Consider the following 18,128-nt stretch of genomic DNA (forward strand, 5'->3'; position numbering starts at 1 on the left):
CCTAGGAATGTTTGAATAGCTATAATCTTTCGTTTTTTCTGGTTTGAGCTTTTGGAATGCATTTTTTCCATTTTGTCGACCAGTGTTATCCTTCATTTGGGTAAATTAAATTTGAAATTAAATTTGACAAAAATTATAATCAAAATACAGATTAGATTTTTAGGTATTTTTACTTAAGACTAGAAATAATTACCTTTGACCCTCGAGTGCCTAAGTTAATTTCTAGACGGGCTTCGGCAAATTCACTATGAATCATTATAAACACTTTTCAAAAGTTCATTGAAGCTCTTAGAGGTTTGACTGAAGCCCGCCAGAAATATTGAGAATCGATCAATTGGTTCAAAAGTTACAAATTTTTGAAAATAAAATATGTCGAATAAAGCCGTTTTTATTGGTTACCCTGTTTGGAACTGGTCACTCGAAGTGCTCAAATTGCGCTCAAAATTGCAGGGATTGATCTTCGTCAAAAAAATCAAACTGGTATTTTTTTGATGAAGCGTTAGGGTGACCAGCTTCGAAATAGGGTGACCATAAAGAACGGCTTTATTCGATATTTTTTTTTCGAAATTCGTGACTTTTGAACCAGTAGATCGATTTTCGTTCTCTTTGGATAAAATTTCAAGTAATTATTTCTAGTTTCAAGTAAAAGTATCGAGAAGTTGAATCAGAATGATTTTAAATACAAAAATAAAATAATTTGTGGTCTTTTGGTTGAACCTCCGTCCTCCCATTACATTCGACCACGTGGTCTTTTTATTAGTCCAATGTACTTTTTCTCCATAATAGGTACAGATCGCATTTTTGTTATTAAATTTTCAGTATAACTATTTTATATTTCGATGAAGTTTAAAGCAATTTCTGATCAAACATAATAAATAAAAAAAGCAATTATTCTGATCAGATTGTTCGTGTTCGCAATATCGAAAAGAGTTGATTAGTTGATAAAGTGAAGACGGCAATATTTACCTAAATGCGCATAGACAAATCGCGCAATGACTTGCATGCAAGTCAGCTTTCAAGTTACGTAGTAAAAATGAATTTAAAATTTCTTTTTATTAAAAGAGATCTCTAATACATCAGAAAACTGTTAAAAAACCAAATTTACTTTCATCTGGTAATTTCATTTATAATTTTTTTCTTTTATTTTTGTCATACACAATTTATTCAGCTAAGTATTTTTCCAGTTGTTGCTGCTTCAGATAACATCATAAAATGAAAGTAAAATTGAGTTATTCTGTATCCTTTATGACTTCATTATACTCTTATAATTTTTTTACACATTTTTTCGACCAAAAAAAAAAAACAAACATACTTGCATAAAAGTTTTATTGACTTGTACGCTAGTGCTTGTGCAAAGAACGCGATGAGCAATATGTTACAGTCAAAAAAATTTTCTTTCGGATAATCGAGTTTTCCAGAATAACGAACATAAAATAAATATTTCATTTCTTTATTTACTTGTATTATGCAGTGGCGTAACCAGAAGTTATTTTTGAGGCAAAAAGGGGTAAAATCTTGAGAAGCAAAAAAAAAATTGGACATTGATTATTTTCACTTAATTTGAACATGTCCCAAACATACCGGAAGTGACCTAAATAATAAAAAATATGCCAGAAGGGATGGTAAAGACAAAATTTCGGAATAAAAATGGAAAACGGGCACCAAAAAAATAAAATTCCGGATAATCGAGTCTAAAATTCCGGATAATCGAATTCCAGATTATCGAGTTTCTGAATAATCGAGTCTCCGGATAATCGAGTTCGACCTGTACTTTCTTTTATTGTTATAAAATAATTGGTTTATAATGTAATTCTGTAAATATATGTGCAACAATCAGTGGTGGGCACTTTCCGCTAATTCGCTAAACGCTAATTAGCGACGCTAATATTCAGTTAGCGTTTTTGCGATTTCGTTTATTTTTGAGCTGGTTAGCGAAACCGTTATCGTCGCTAAAATTTTGGCCTTCGAAACGCTAATCGCTAATTCGCTAAATTTTGTAGAGAAGCGGCACTAGAACTATTCAAAAAACTGTGAATTGCTGATGGCGTACGTAAATTGCCCAAAAAATGAACATAATTTACTGCGAAAGTTACTTTTGGAACGTTTGTTTAATTTTAAGATCGTTCAATTGTCTTAATTGTTTAGAGTTTCTCTCTTTACGACAAAAGTGCAAGTCAGTATTTTTACCCTAGAATGGAGTTCCAGTTATCGTACAAGCCACAGGAGCATTTTGAAGAACAAGCTCAAGGTCTAGATTGAATTTTTGACACACCAAGAACTTTTGTAAATTGCAATGCCCTTGAAATTATGATAACTTTGGTTCTAATTTTTCGATTCAGATAATAATTAAACTTTTATGAAAACATTCCTAAAAGCATCTACTTTTAATGCAAGCTGAATAACTTTTGTTACTCCTTGTTCACAAAATAAAGTATGACCACCGTTTTGTGAACCTCTTATTGTAAATAGTTCTGAAAAGTAATTGCTTTCGTTTATTTTACCACAAAAGATCAAAGTGGTCCAGATCTTACAAAACATGAGCAATAAATATAGCGATATGACTATTTACATATTTATAAGTTAGCGATTAGCGATTAGCGAAAGTTCCGCTTATTTGGGCTTAGCGTTTAGCGTTTAGCGATTATCGAGCTAAATTTTCCGGTTAGCGGCTTAGCGATTAGCGTCGCTAAATTTTCGGTTAGCGGTGCCCACCACTGGCAACAATGCATAAAAAATTAAAAAAATAGAGATTTGAGAAAACTTATCTAAAGTAGTTACGCAATATCGACATAAAATTTTCGGTAATATCATTTTCTCAACGAAGAGATAGTCATGGTTTATTTTTAAATAACATTTCATTATTTTTATCATATTTTATAACTACCAGGTTTACGTTCACAATAACTGAAAGTAATTTAAAATATGCTATTCTTTTGAGTATATTTAAAATGATTTTCAATACAATTATTTTATTTGGAATAAAAAAAAAAATAAAAATTGTTTGAACAGTTTGCTCATCCATGATACACTTTTCGCTCATAGTTATGGTAAATGTTATACTCATCTAAAACAAAAATTAAAATTGGTGTCTCTTCAAAACCGAAAAATGTAAATTTTTATCTTCGTTCTGATAAAATTAAAAAAGGTAGTATGGCTTCAAAAATTTTCATAACTTTAGCAGACTTTCCATAACACTTATAAATTATTGCGCTGTGCCACATAAATTTATTCCAGGAAGATTGAAAAAAAATCGCAAAAGTTTCAAGCGAATCTCAATATTGGCAAACACAAATCGACCATGAATCCATGGTGGCTACAATAATTAAAAGTCAAAAAAAAAACCGCGTGGTTTTTTCGTTAAATACTCCCTCCCACCCCCCAGCGTGGTTATATATGGTCTTTTGACAAACCCCCCGCCCCCAATTTATGACCACGTGGTTTAGGAACGGCCCCGTAAGCTGTCAACTCGATGCGCCTCGGCCAAGCTTTATCCGTTCTCTTGATTTTTGCTCACATTTCCTCCTCTCAAAGCTACGTAGCAAATATAAAACTTAGAAAAAAAGTCCATTTGTCCTTTATCTTACGTCTATGTGCACGATTTTCAACGCAAACGCATACTATCACATATTTTCTCTGCACTCTCTGCAGAAGCAAAACAGTGAATGGTAGTGTTCGAGCACACACTAGGGATGGGAAATATCGATTAGAGATATGTTTTTGATAATTGAATATTTGTAAAAAAATGTGACGAGAACGGGGGGGGGGGGGGGGGTGGGGGGTTTGTATAAAGTTACGTTATTATCTAGGAGACGGGTCTCTTTATGACGAAGTTTTAAGATGGGGGGTCAACGAACATGAAAAAAGCTACATGATTTATGCATGCTTCCTAAGAAGATTCAGAATGCACCATAGGTACGTATTCTGCAGAACGTTCAATTTTACACTGTTTTTCTCGCACCACAGTGCGATGAGAACATTCGAAGAAAAATATCTTACGTCAGAGGGTAGATCTGGTAGCGCCGATACGTTGATTGATAAGTCGAAAGTCGTCTCTGGCTGTATGCGGTGAGCATCGACAGAAAATTGACAAGAATAAAAATTCACATGCAAAAAATATTCTCGGCGGTTCGCCGACTTAAACCCATCGGCGGTAGCGCACGAGACTAATCTATATACACTTCGGGTTTGCTATTATGAATAATGAACAAGATTAATGAAAAACAAAATCATGGTTTTTGATTCGGAAATAGTGGCTTTTACAAATTCCTATTGATTGACTAGTAGATAACAGCTTTTGGGATGGATTTATGGTGTAAACAGGATCAGACTTATAGTCATCTCACAAGTCATAAAGAGCTGCAACCTCAAGACACGTAATCTCTTGGGGGTTTCCATACGTCTACCGGCGTGAGCGGCTGTTGTCTGTGTGTTGATTAAACTTTATTAACCCATTTCGTCCAACTGTTCTAACAATGTCTATTTGAAATCTGCACAATTCTGGTTCTCGTAAATAGTTTTTACATCACTTTGGTCATATTGGCTGATGTCCAGAGCTTTTCATTTAATATTTTAGCATTTTGATAAACAGCATCGCATGGGTTAAACAGTCGGTTTCCAATCTCTCGGTCGGCCACAGAAGCAGTGAGCGCCACTGCAGGTACACGAGAGTTTCGATCGCACACGCGAGAGAACGTTCAGTAAGTGGTCATCTGTCAATAAACTAACATCTAAACCGCGACTGACAGCATGGCAAGCCGCAGTCTGCTGTCACTGCTCATCTTTGTTGTCATACATGTGGCGTACCCGTTTCATCACAACCCGCCTCAGTGCGGTATACCGCAAATCGGTGGCAATGAGTTAATTCTAAATGGACAGGAAACAAGTCCGGGTGATTGGCCGTGGCATGTGGCCATTTATCATAGGAAAGGCCGTTCGACGGAATTTGTCTGCGGCGCTAGCATTATCAATGACCGGTTCGTTCTGACAGCCGCCCATTGCGTCATAAACGCGATTAACGGGTTCGTGCTGGCGCCAAGCCGATTCGTTGTGCGGATGGGGATTCACGATCTGAATATTGTTAATCCCCGGTCTGTGCAGCAGCACGAAGTGGAGAAAATACACACGTTCGAAAACTTCACCAAATTCGTTGATGATATCGCGCTTATTCAGTTGAGTACTATCATTCGATTCAACGATTATGTGCAACCGGTTTGTGTGAATCTGGAACCGAACATCACTGGGGAGTATGGAACGGTAGTCGGATGGGGATTGACCGAGAACGATGAAACGGCAGCCATCTTGAGGAAGGTTGACCTGCCGGTGATTGATCACATAGTCTGTCTCAAGAGCGACCGTACGTTTTTCGGGAGAACACTCGACGATAGATTGTTTTGCGCTGGTTTTACTAATGGAACGGGCGTTTGCAATGGCGATAGCGGTGGAGGAATGTTCTTCAAGAGGGCTAATAGCTGGTTTTTGGGAGGTATCGTAGCGTTTTCGCAGACACGATCCGGCGGGACCGGGTTTTGCCACACGCAGGGGTATGGAGCTTTCACGAAGGTAGAGAAGTATTTGTTATGGATTAGTGGGATTACACAGATGAAGTTTGTGCGTGAGTTTTTGTCTTGTCAATGTTTGTGCTTCAATAACATGTTTCAATTTGTTTTTATACACTTTTAGGAGATAGTGACGTTCGCACTTGCAAAGCGGTTGAACCCATTCTAGGAAGCATATATCCCAATTATTTACCCCGACACTGCGGTGTCTATATTCCAGATCGCATCGCAGGTGGACAGTCGGCACGAGTATTCGAATTTCCCTGGATGGCCATAATATTACACCGAAACATGGAGTTCCTTTGTCTCGGTACACTAATCCACATTCGCTACATTCTTACAGTTGCGAGCTGCATAAGAAACCCTTTGCCGTAAATATTTCTATACGTTTACCATGTCGAACCCCTTGGCGATAATTTTTTTTTTCATTTCTTAGAAATAAAGTTCGTCTGGGAGAACACACCATCGGCCAGGAGAAGGACTGCAATGACGGCCAGGAGGATTGTGCGCCACCGGTACGTGATTACAGCATCGAGTGCATCATTACTCATCCACGTTTTACCTTTCCGAAAAGGCATCATGATGTGGCGCTTATCCGCCTCGGCGAAAATGTCATTCTGGAAGGTACGCAAAATGCATTGTTCTGGTCATCAATTCGTAATGCAATTTTCTACAGATCACATTCAACCGATATGTCTGCCACATTCGACTGCTTTACGCGATTTCCAGCCCTCGAGGTACATTGTTACCGGATGGGGTCGAACGGATCTCATAGGAAAACTTTCACCAGTGCTGCAGAAGGGAGCGGTCCTGCCTGGTAATCGATTCGAATGCCAGGAATGGTTGAGAGGGTTGCGCGGGGAGCCCCAGCTCACGGAGGGCCAACTGTGCCTGGGTGGCGGTAATGACTCTGTTGATACTTGCGCCGGTGACAGTGGAGGACCACTGGGTTACGGTGCCAAACTTCATGGAGTACGATTCGTACAATTTGGAATTGTTTCACTAGGCACTACTTGTGGATATGCACCCACTATTTTCACCAACGTTGCTTATTATATGGAATGGATACTGGCAAACATGCATCTTTAAGCTAAAAGAAGATTATGAATTCGGTTTCAAAACACGCTTGACATCAATAAACGTTACTCCATACCTACCTTCCATAAATCAGTCAACCTATAGTGCAAATAGTCGACCCAAATTCTGTTGAATCGATTATGAACCTGACATTGGAAGGTTACCTTTTGGCTTATCCTCTCCAGCTCAAACGGGACTGTTTATGTTTGTTTTCGAGTTCACCCTCAAGTGATGTCGAAGTATCTGACATTATTTCGGAAAGGACAATTCCAAGCACTTTCATGAATTGATTTCAATTTGGGATGTTACATTTCTTCACAGTTTCGAGGTAGATAGTCGTTATTCGCTACTTTCAGGAGCATTCGATGTTCTCAAGGCAATAAGCTAAAATTCTGTCCCGAACCCTACTGCCAACCACAACAGCATGGCGGCTGTCGAATTCAATTCCAACACCTGTTGGGGCTTTGATTTCGATCTTCGAAGGTACACGCCCTATTACAATGTAGCCTCTTGAAGTTTTGTGCTCTTTCCTTTCCACTATGGCGTTGACTTTAGAAAGGTTTTCTTTATCATTCGTACAGTTAGTCAAGCAGCTTACCTCTCCTCTATGCTTTGCAGAAAACGGTGGTGGTACTTTTGTGAAATTGAAATCCCTTCGCCCGTTTGTGGGTGAGGAAATGTTCGGGTGAAGAGGACATTCCCGCTGCATAAAAAGTGAATAAAACACGAACCAACTGTGCTGTGTTGCAATGTAAATACAAACAAACATAGCGTTGGGGAATACAAATAAAAGCAAATGAGATGAGGAGTGGACTGGGGAATGGACCCGATACTGGTACATGATTTAGATTAAATTCAGTTCTTTTATTGTCGAATTTATATTACTAAAGCAACATGTGATATTTTTTTATCTAGTCATTTGCTAGAAACAAAACTTACAGCAGAAATTCATTTTTATAAAATTTATCTATTTCGGTTTTTTTTTTTTGTGTAATATTTGACTTCGATAATGCTAAAAAAGATTATACGTAAATTGGAGGTTGTTTTTTTCAAGTATTTTATGTTATGTCGTTTTATATTAACATGAACCCCATTTGAGCGTTTCCATGCCAAACGATCTGAAAATACGCAAAAATTCAATCGATCATTTTTTAATTGAATGAAGCTGTGCACTAGAGTGGCCATTTTTGTAACATCATGCGATTTCGATGAGCGCCGGGCGGAAAAAGTTTCCTTTTTCCTCTAAAAACAAGCCATGAAAGTTTGAAGTTGATCCGAGTTCATTCAATGGACCCACAAAACGCTTATATTTGAAAAAATAGATTCTCATAAGAACGACTGTTTTTTATCTCTTTTGAAGGTTTTTTTGCCTTTGTTTCCTAAAATAGTTGTATATTTTGCGTCGAAATACTCTTAAATTATAGAACCAAATCACTAGGGACATTCACATATTACGTATTACACATATTACATTCACATATTGAATACCTCGCATCTCTAAATAACGCAATTTGGCATGGGGGCCTCGCGCAATGAAACTCTTCGTTGAATATCCCCTTCTTTTGAGTACGTTACGTAATAAATGAGTGACCTCTTATATTTGTTGGAGTACTTGAAGCTGTACTTCATTGCAGCAAAATAATTAAGAACTTTTTGTATGGATTTAATGTTAGTTTTAGTATTATTACTATTATTCTATGAAACAGTTCAGCACTAGTGATCTAAATTCACTAGGATGGTGAATTTTATCAAATATAGTCGAAAGATCTCATGTTGATCGAATTACAATTCTTATGAGTTACGATGGAACAGCAAAGTTCTTGGGTGCGCCTAAAATTGATTCAAGCTCTGACAAAAAAAATCGCCCAAGAAGTTCATAATACGCTAATGGATTGGTATATTTCGGAAAAGTTTCGAAAACTAACCAATAGTTCTTGTTCTCTTCATATCTAGGAACTTTTATATAAAACTAGCTGACCCGGCAAACTTCGTCCCGCCTATTTTAGTGTTTAATTTAATAATTTTAAACATTTCAAATTCATTGATTCTTTGCGATTGGATTATATCGTTTAAAAAGGATTGGTTTTATCGGAATGACAACATCCTCGACTTTCGGCTTTTGTAAATGCCATCTATTCCGGATATATATTGGGTGCATTGCAGTTATTTTCGTTGTTTTCCAAAAACTGAAAGTGGTCATCTTCTTATTCAAAATGGTGTCCAGGGTCAATGCTTCTCTACATCATTTCGATTACGGCATATCCATATGTAGTAGTGTTCGGTTATTTTCGGCTGTTTTCCAGAAGTTGCCTTTTTACAATTCAAACTGTTGTCTAAGGTCAATTTATAGCTCCTTGCATCATTCTGGATCCGGTGATACTCATATTAGGTGGTATTTGGTCCTTTGAGCTATTTTCAGGAACCGTAAGTCGCCATCTTGGATTTAAAAATGGCATTTGGAGACAATTTCTGGTCCCTGAGCGTCATTCTGGTTTAAGAAACACCCATATTGGGTGTTATTTGGTCATTTTCGGCTGTTTTCCAGAAACCGTGTGGTCTGTGGTCGATTCTAGCTACTGTGTATCATTCTGGTTCCGAAGATACTCATATTGTATGGAAATCGGCCATTTTTGGCTGTTTTTTAGAAACCGGAAGTTGCCATCTTACAATTGGGTCAGAATTCGTGAAACGGATCACTAAAAATCGCGATGTCTAATTTTTTCAAATAAGTATTAAAAACTTCAAGAGTTTCACTCGGGAAGTTGATTTTCCAATTTTTATTGAATTTGAGTAAGTTTACAAGTTGTTATTGTCATTTGAAATTTAGGTCAAAATTGTTTTTAAACAGACATAGCTTTAAAAATAATGCATCGAATTTGATGAAATTTTCACAGCAGATGCATCTTAAGTTGTAGTTTACGAAAACATTTTTTTTGAGAAAAAAATATTTTTTCAATAGTAACTATTTAAAATAATATGTTGAAAATCTTTGTTCTGGGGCACTGAAAAATCTGAAAAAAATCACAAGAATTTTTGACAAAATTTCGAAACTGCCCTGAAAATTTCGCGGTGGTGATATTTTTTGATCAAAAGATATGGGCCTTCAAAGTTGGTGCATTTTCAAGACATTGATACATGGTTCATTTGTTTTGCGTTCAGTGTGAACCAGATCAAGCAGGATAAGAACAAATTCAATGCTGTAATAGTAGCACTCGGCTCACGTGCTAAGTTCGTATATTCCACCATTGCAAAGTGCAACACAATGGCGGAAAATAAACGGTATGAAACACTCAAAGCCGCCATTGTTACTCATTTTCGTCCGTCGGAAACGAAAAGATTAACCAGTTTGCTATCCGGAATGACACTCGGCGATCAAAAACCAAGCGTTCTGTTGTCCGAGATGCGTCGCTTGGGTGGCACTGGATGCACCGATAGCATACTCTCAAATCTCTGGTTACGCGCTTTGCTTGCCACCATGGGCTCAATCATAACCGCAATCCCATCGGCATCGCTTGACGAACAGGCCAACGTCACCGACAAAATCATGGAAGCACCCAAAAACGAAGTGGCATCCATCGGCACAACGAATGAATCAGTGATAATGAGCTTGGAAAACCGTATCGATGCCCTTGCCAGACGTCTCGAAGAAGTGTTGTCCGATGATTTCCGTTCCAGAGGAAAATCACGAGGTCGATCCGTAAACCGTTCCTCAGGACGTCGAACACCTACGCCGAACCAACCAAGAGCCCCTCGGCGATGGATTTGTTGGTTTCATTATCGCCATGGTGCACAAGCAAGTAAGTGCGAAAAACAGAAAGGCGACAACCCCAATATTCCATGTATTTTCTACGACGGAAATATCGAAACCTACACCCGTCGTGAAAAAAACTAAATTTTGCGCAGCCCACCTGCACCCAAGCTTCCGACCCTAACGAACCAATTCCACCTCATAACACCAGCATCTCGCTGAACCAACCTCGCATCTTTCGAGTATATGTTGTTGATCAGAAAACGCACAAAAAATTCCTTATCGACACCGGAGCTGACATCTCTGTCATTCCCCCCACCCCCCGGGAACAACTAAATTGCGTGAATCGAGACCAACTTTTTGCTGCAAATGGGAGCTCCATTAACACATACGGTACTAAACGCTTGCAAATCGACATTGGACTCCGCCGGCCATTCGTTTGGGTTTTTACCATCGCGGATGTTAAATCCCCAATCATTGGTGCCGATTTTTTAAAACACCACGACCTGTTAGTAGACCTGCGACGCAGCAAGCTCATCGATAACCGAACTAACCTCGAAATCAACAATATACACACCGTGACTGAGCCGATGATAACTACTTACGATGTGAACTCCCCTTTTGCCGACATACTTAAGGAGTTTCAAGACATAACCGTGCTTAATATGAACCACCGCCCAACAAAAGCCAGAACAGTGCGAATTTAATTTTATGACGTTCGGACTTCGCAACGCAGGCCAAACACTCCAGCGTCATTTGCACGATATTTTAGGCGACCTCGACTTCGTTTTTCCTTACTTCGATAATCTTTGCGTCGCCTCTGACGATGTTGAACAGCACAAGCAGCACTTGCGTATAATCGATTACGAGAAAATGGCCTCACAATTAATAATGGTAAGTGCCAAATCGGACAACCAGAAGTCGATTTTCTTGGCCACCTTGTTACTCGGGACGGTATTAAACCAAAACCGGGTAAGGTTCAAGCAATTATTGATTTTCCTCGTCCAGTCGTCGCTAAACAATTGAAACGTTTTTTTGGGAACAATAAATTTTTATCGTCGTTTCATACCACGAGCTGCGGAAACGCAACAAATACTTCAATCCATTCAGCATAACGTACGCAACGACCGAACTCTATTGAAATGGGACGATGAAAAAATTGCAGCGTTTGACAAATGCAAGTACGTCCTAGCCTACGTTGCTCTTCTCGCTCACCCAGCTGCTGATGCGAAATTGGCCCTAAAAGTCGACGCGTCAGGAACTGCGATCGGTGCGGTGTTACATCAAATCACAGAGAAAGGCCGCCAGCCATTAGCCTATTTTTCGTGTAAACTTAGCGACAGTAAAAGGAAATCCAGTACTTATGATCGCGAATTGTACGCGATTTACGAAGCTGTAAAATATTTTAAAGACACTTTGACCGCTCGGGAATTTTGTGTTTACACTGATCACAAGCCCCTTTCCACCGCGTTCCAACAGCGACCAGAAAGAGCAAGTCCGACTCAACAACGACACCTTAGCTTCATCAGTGAATATACTACGGACATTCGACATGTACCCGGCGAAGACAATAAAGTCGCCGACATGCTTAGCCGAAGCAAAGTTATCACTAATACAAATCAAGCTATTGATTTCGATGCCATAGCAAAGCAGCAGAAAATTTATCCCGAACTCATCACATTTTTATCGGACCCACCAGTCCCAGTCCGACACTGAAGCTGAAGGAATTAACCTCTCCGTTGTCATCGTTACTCATCGTTTGTGACGTATCCACTGAAGCAATCCGACCGTTTATTCCAAAAGACTTCTGCACCCAGATTATCGCAAAGTTACACAACGTCTCACACCCTGGAGTTCGTGCAACTACACACCTCATCACTTTCCGCTACGTTTGGCCATCGGTGCGACGAGATTGCAGAGAATTTGTAACCCATTGCATCCCGTGTCAAAAATCCAAGTGCATCGACACAACAAATCACCTCATCGCAGATTGCCATACCAGAGGGACGATTTGCGCACATCCACATGGACATCATAGGGCCCCTACCACCATCAGAAGGTAATGCCTATTGCTTAACACTAATCGACAAATTTACTCGTTGGCCAGAAGTTATCCCAATCCCCAACATGACGGCAACTACGGTAGCTAAAGCGTTCGTCAGTGGCTGGATCGCCCGATTCGGAGTGCCCACTAACGTGACCACTGACTTGGGAAGACAGTTTGAATCAGAGCTCTTCGGCGAGCTAACCAGGATGCTCGGTCTCACCCACCTTCGCACCACGCCTTACCATCCCCAGGCGAACGGACAAATCGAGCGCACTCACAGACAACTAAAGGCCGCGATCATGTGCCATCAGAATCCACGATGGACAGAATCGTTGCCGATCGTGCTACTCGGCATGAGATCGTCACTCAAAGAAGACTTACGTGCATCTACAGCTGAGCTTACCTACGGTACTACACTTCGCCTGCCCGGTGAATTTTTTACAGGCAGCAGCAGCAATCTAAAACCAACGCTAGAGTTCATCACAGAGCTAAAGCGAGCCATGGCGAGTATTCGGCCTACCCCCACAAGCAATCATTCGAACCAGACACCGTTTGTCCAGAGGGAGATGGCTACATGCAGCCATGTTTTCGTAAAAGTTGGCGCAATTAAACCTCCACTAACACCACCGTTCGATGGACCGTTCCGTGTACTTCGAAGGAAGAAAAAGGTCTACATAGTCGATATCAACGGTAAACCATCTCCGATTTCTATCGATCGGCTGAAGGCAGCTGTCGTCCAGACTGATGACACCTCCACAGCACCAACCAAACCTGAGCCAGAGAAGAAGCCCTATACAACCAGATCGGGACGCCAAGTTAAAATCCCTTGCCGCTACTGGTAAAATTAAGGGGAAAGTATTGTGGCGACTATCATCACCATACCCTATATTAACACTCACGCTCAACGCCGACACTCTCCGCACACGATAACCCGATAACACAATCGGTCACTCACTCGATCTTACGATTTCGATACCAGATCCCACACTCTCTGTACATATCCCTTTTAGTAATAAACTGACGATCAACCTAATCAGTCGTCGATTATAATCATCAATATATCCGAGAAGTTCCCCAAAGATATATTTGTTACCCCTAAATACAATCACCTGCCAAATTTGGTTCTATTTACTTGGTTGGTTCTCGAGATGTGCAGAAATTTGTGTTTCATTTGTATGGGACCCCTCCCTTCCAGAAGAGGGGAGGGTGTCGAATCAACATGGACATATTTGGTACTCCTAAAAACATCCACAAGCCAAATTTGGTTCCATCTGCGTGGTTAGTTTTCGAGATGTGCAGAAATGTGTGTTTCATTTGTATGGGGCCCCTCCCTTCCAGGAGAGGGAAGGGTGTCGAATCAACATGGACATATTTGGTACTCCTAAAAACATCCACATGCCAAATTTGGTTCCATTTGCTTGGTTAGTTTTCGAGATGTGCAGAAATTTGTGTTTCATCTGTATGGGACCCCTCCCTTGCAGAACAGGGAGGGGTCCCGAACTATCTTAGTCACCTTTCCTGGCCCCTAAAACCCCTATATACAAAATTTCACGCCGATCGGTTCGGTAGTTTCCAAGCCTATATGAATCAGACAGACAGACAGACAGAGCTGCATTTTTATATGTTTAGATATAGGGTAACCGCTCCAGTATTTATCCCAACAGCTAGGTGCACCTATATTTATCTTATGTCTCTCATTTGTCCAATTTACCATCAAATTTCTACAAACTTTGAAAGTAAATCTATTTGCTTCTCGATTCTGTCAAGTGGTTGAAAGTTTCAAGTTGAAAATATGGTAAAATTTGATGATAAATTGATAAAAAAGGCGTGATGAGATGAATATAGGTACTGAGATGCATATAGGAGCGATTACCCTATTACAGGGCAAAAGCATCGGATAAACACCTTTCTTCAACCGTTTTACAAGAGCATCAAACGAAATCAACTCATTCACAGCTTGAATAATCCAAAAGTTTGCTCAAAATTGTTCGATGAAGATTGCAATCAAATCAAGCAATTTTTTGCAATCAAGTTCGCGGAGATTATAAAGAGCTCTTGGAGTTAGCATTCACATTTATTGATTGTGAAGCGACCCTTTTTCACTTATCACACGCAAAATTCATTGCAAAAAACATTTATTGTCTGAAAAAATATTTGCTTTGATCATTGATCATTATTTGCATTCGAGACATGTCATTTTTTATAGTCAAACTTCACATTCAGATGTTTTTCGGATGTACGAATGCTATCCAATGCATTGATCAAGCTATGAATTTTCTACGTGATTCTTTCGCTTATGCCGAAATTGATAGTCGTTTCAGACGCTGTAACTGAAAAGATGAAGAATCGCTTGTGGTATTAAAGCGCAGAATAAGTTGTATTGGCTTGATTTCCCGCTTAAAATTAAACAAAAAATGATCAGGCGATTAAAAGCGAATGTTTCTTAGGGTGAAACGGCGTTAAAGCCACCAACAGCCAAATTCGAGCCATCACTTCGCATTTATAGAAGCACAAGATACGGAAATAAATAATGCATCCCCTGTGAAAACGCTATTTTATGTTTCGCCTCAGCAAACGTCAAATAACGTTTTCACAGGTAACGCATTAACTGTTACCGAGCCTTGTGCCTTTGGAAATTCAAAGTGGTGGCTCGAAGTCGGCCATTTTTGGTTTCAATACCGTTTGGCCTTAAATAGTTGATGTCGAATGTCGCAAGCATTCAAATCCTGAACAGTTACTAGTATGTAATTTATCCCATCTCGTTTTATACCAAATTCAGTTGTTGATTCATACCGAAAAAATACTCACCTCATTCAAAATCCGAACTTTTTAACAAACACCAACAGTTATAGGTTATTTTAAACCTAAATTAGGATAATAATATTACTGTTTTAGAAAAATACAAGTGTATTTAAATACGTTTATCGTGTGATGTATGTTAAAAAAAAAGGTAAAATTACGTACAGTTTTCATGTAAATCGATTTTTAAAATATAAGCGCTTTGTGGGTCCATTAAATAAACGCCGATCAACTTCAAATTTTTGTGGCTTATTGTAGAGGTTAAAAGGAAACTATTTTAGCCAGACGCTCAATACGATCGATAGTTTTAAAAACGGCCATATTAAATATGGCCGCTCTACTGTGCACACGTATTTGACCTAGCAAACTCAGTATTTTCCGCGGGTGGACAAAATTTTGCCGACTCAAGAGTGACTTTATGATTGCGCGTATGGATTTTGGCATAGGTTTTGTAGTATTGTAGCTCAGTAGTTCCTCGACAATCGTTATAACGGCAAAGTAGATTTACAAAAAAAACACCATTCCGCGATAATCCATCTATATATTTAAAAATAGATTTTCATCTGTCTGCCTCTCTGATCCTTTTAGACTTGGAAATTACTGAACCGATTGGCCTGAAAATTTTTATGCAGGGGTTTTCGGCCAGGAAAAGTGATTGAAGTAGTTCAAAACCCGTCTCCCTTCTGGAAGGGAGGGCTCTCATACAAATAAAACACAAACTTCTGCATAACTCGCGAACTAGTCATGCAAATGGAGCCAATTTTGGAGAGTGAGGATTTTTTATACAAGAAAAATTGTTTTATGATAGTTTGACAAACCTCCCTTCTCTGTAAGGGGGGGGGGGGTTCACACACATAGCGAAAGCATATTTAAAACGCCCCGAACCATGCGAAAAATAAGATATGAGTCTATTGAAAATCCCTAGCAATTCATGGGACCAACCTTCTGAGCAAGTTCGATAGTTATCACTAGCAAAAAAAAATAGAAGAAATAAATTTTGATTTGAGCTATTATGCCTGTTAACCCTTATTCAAATTTTGGCACAGAAAAAAAATGTTTGCAGTGTATATATTTTTTCTAAAACCGTTATTTTATTACCTACAACTTTGCTGAAGACACAATTTTAATCAAACAAGCCGTTTTTCTGATATAGAAATTTTTATCTATCAGTAACCATTTTGAATAGGCCCTTTTGAAGCAGCAGTCGCGAGTCAACATGAACAGAGGATATCATAAAATGACCTTGTAATCAAAAAGGAACAACTATGAAAAGTTTCAGCGAAATCGGAAATGGTCGATCAGGATCGATTTGCGAAGTAGCATGGAATGAGTCTTCTATTTTCCTGTTTTTTTTTTGAGGGCCTTTTTTTCTTCATGGACTTCCTCACTGCGACCAGAGTCGTTAATCTATTTTATCATTAACTTCTGGCCCGTTTTCATGATAAGAGGGACTTAACATAGACATAGAGAGGGAGCCTGATAATAAACCCATGCTTAAATGCTTTTTGACATCGAATGGCCTGATTCTACTAAGATTCGAACCCTTGACCATCTGCTTGACAAAGCGGGCTCTGTAACCTTGCGGCTACGCAGCTGTAGAGATTTGAAATAAAAATCTAAAAACGGAAAAAGTGAAAAATACGTCTAATTTCAAATTCTAATAAGTTGGATAGTTTTCAATGCATTCCTTGCTTTCTTGCAGCATTCTTGATTGGGAAACCATGTATGCTTTTAATTTAGTTATTCGAACTATTATGCTATTGAAAACTGTCAAGCCTTGTTAAAACGCAGAATTCGACCTCCGACTCAATGCTTACTTTCCCAAGTACGGTCGATAGAATTATGTACAGGGTGCGCTATAATTATTGCAACAAAAATGCAAAGTCGGTTTGCGGGTTGATGTTTGTTGGACCCAGAAAACAAATAATAATCAAAACTGGACCTTCATGCAAGACGGTGCCCGGGCTTACACAAAAAAGACCGTTCATGACTGCATGCAAGTCCAACTTTCTCGCGAAAACACACAATTTTGAACGAGTTGAAGAAATCTTTGCTCAATTTACTGGATGGAAATTCCTTAAAATGACATTCGGTCCGCCATCGAGTCTTTTTCTCAGCGTCTTCGAGTTGTCATCAGAGCTAAAGGAGGACACATTGAATGAGTTGTTGTTCTTTTTATTGTTTTTACTCAATGAATTATTTTCATTTCAAAAGTTTCCTCTTACTTGCTGAAAACATGGTTACCGGTCCTTTGTTTCTTATTGCAATAATTGTGGCGCACCCTGTATCTAGTAAACCGGGAAGGTGCTATTTGGCTTGAATAAGAGCCTGCTTCTGCCTAAACCCTTTCATATCAGTTCTGGATAGCGATTACGACAGTCCTTACTTAGCAGCAGCAGCAGTAGGGCAGCAGATGGCAGCGAAAATGATCATGTCACCGACCATGTGCATTTTTTAATTGACCTGAACAAATGATATTTGTAAAATTTCAGCTTAATCGGACATGATTTAGGGGTGCCTCAAAATGTTCAAAGTTTTGATGTTTTGCCCCTCAAAATGGACATCCCTAATAAAAAATCTAGTTCAAAATGCCTAATAAACATTAAAATGTTTCACCAAACCACATGTAAATCATTTTTATATTTATTAGGCATCCTAAACATAATTTTCAAGTAGGAAATTCAAGTTTCGAGGGTCGAAACACTGAAATTTTGAGCGCTTTGATTAAGCTGAAATTGTGCACAGGTTATTATTTTGGGCAAATAAACAAAATGTACATGGTCGATTCTATAAATTCATTTTTTCTATACATTGCATTGCCACCCTAAGCAGCAGTGGCAGTGGATATCAGCAGCAGTGCTGACGGGTATCAGTAGCGATAGTGGCAGGACCAGTAGCGGGC

General features: G+C 39.1%; 2 protein-coding genes across 9 annotated transcripts in view; one reads left to right on the top strand and one right to left on the bottom strand.

The window, feature by feature from the left end:
• LOC129721256 (diuretic hormone receptor-like) overlaps positions 1-18,128 on the bottom strand; it is a 157,969-nt gene that overhangs the window by 91,293 nt on the left and 48,548 nt on the right. The gene's annotated exons all lie outside the window — the stretch shown is intronic.
• On the top strand, positions 4,668-6,711 carry LOC129721254 (transmembrane protease serine 9-like). The gene is made up of 4 exons (XM_055673597.1): positions 4,668-5,611; positions 5,680-5,926; positions 5,992-6,179; positions 6,232-6,711. The coding sequence occupies exons 1-4, from the start codon at positions 4,747-4,749 to the stop codon at positions 6,642-6,644; spliced, it is 1,713 nt and encodes a 570-aa protein (XP_055529572.1). The 5' UTR covers positions 4,668-4,746; the 3' UTR covers positions 6,645-6,711.

This window comes from Wyeomyia smithii, chromosome 2, assembly GCF_029784165.1.
Source record: "Wyeomyia smithii strain HCP4-BCI-WySm-NY-G18 chromosome 2, ASM2978416v1, whole genome shotgun sequence".
Classification (NCBI taxonomy): domain Eukaryota; kingdom Metazoa; phylum Arthropoda; class Insecta; order Diptera; family Culicidae; genus Wyeomyia; species Wyeomyia smithii.

Coding starts and splice junctions, on each gene's coding strand:
- LOC129721254 (XM_055673597.1), top strand. CDS start 4,747: ATGGCAAGCCGCAGTCTGCTGTCACTGCTCATCTTTGTTGTCATACAT. Junction 5,927..5,991: donor TGCATAAGAAACCCTTTGCC/GTAAATATTTCT, acceptor TTCATTTCTTAG/AAATAAAGTTCGTCTGGGAG. Junction 6,180..6,231: donor CGAAAATGTCATTCTGGAAG/GTACGCAAAATG, acceptor AATTTTCTACAG/ATCACATTCAACCGATATGT.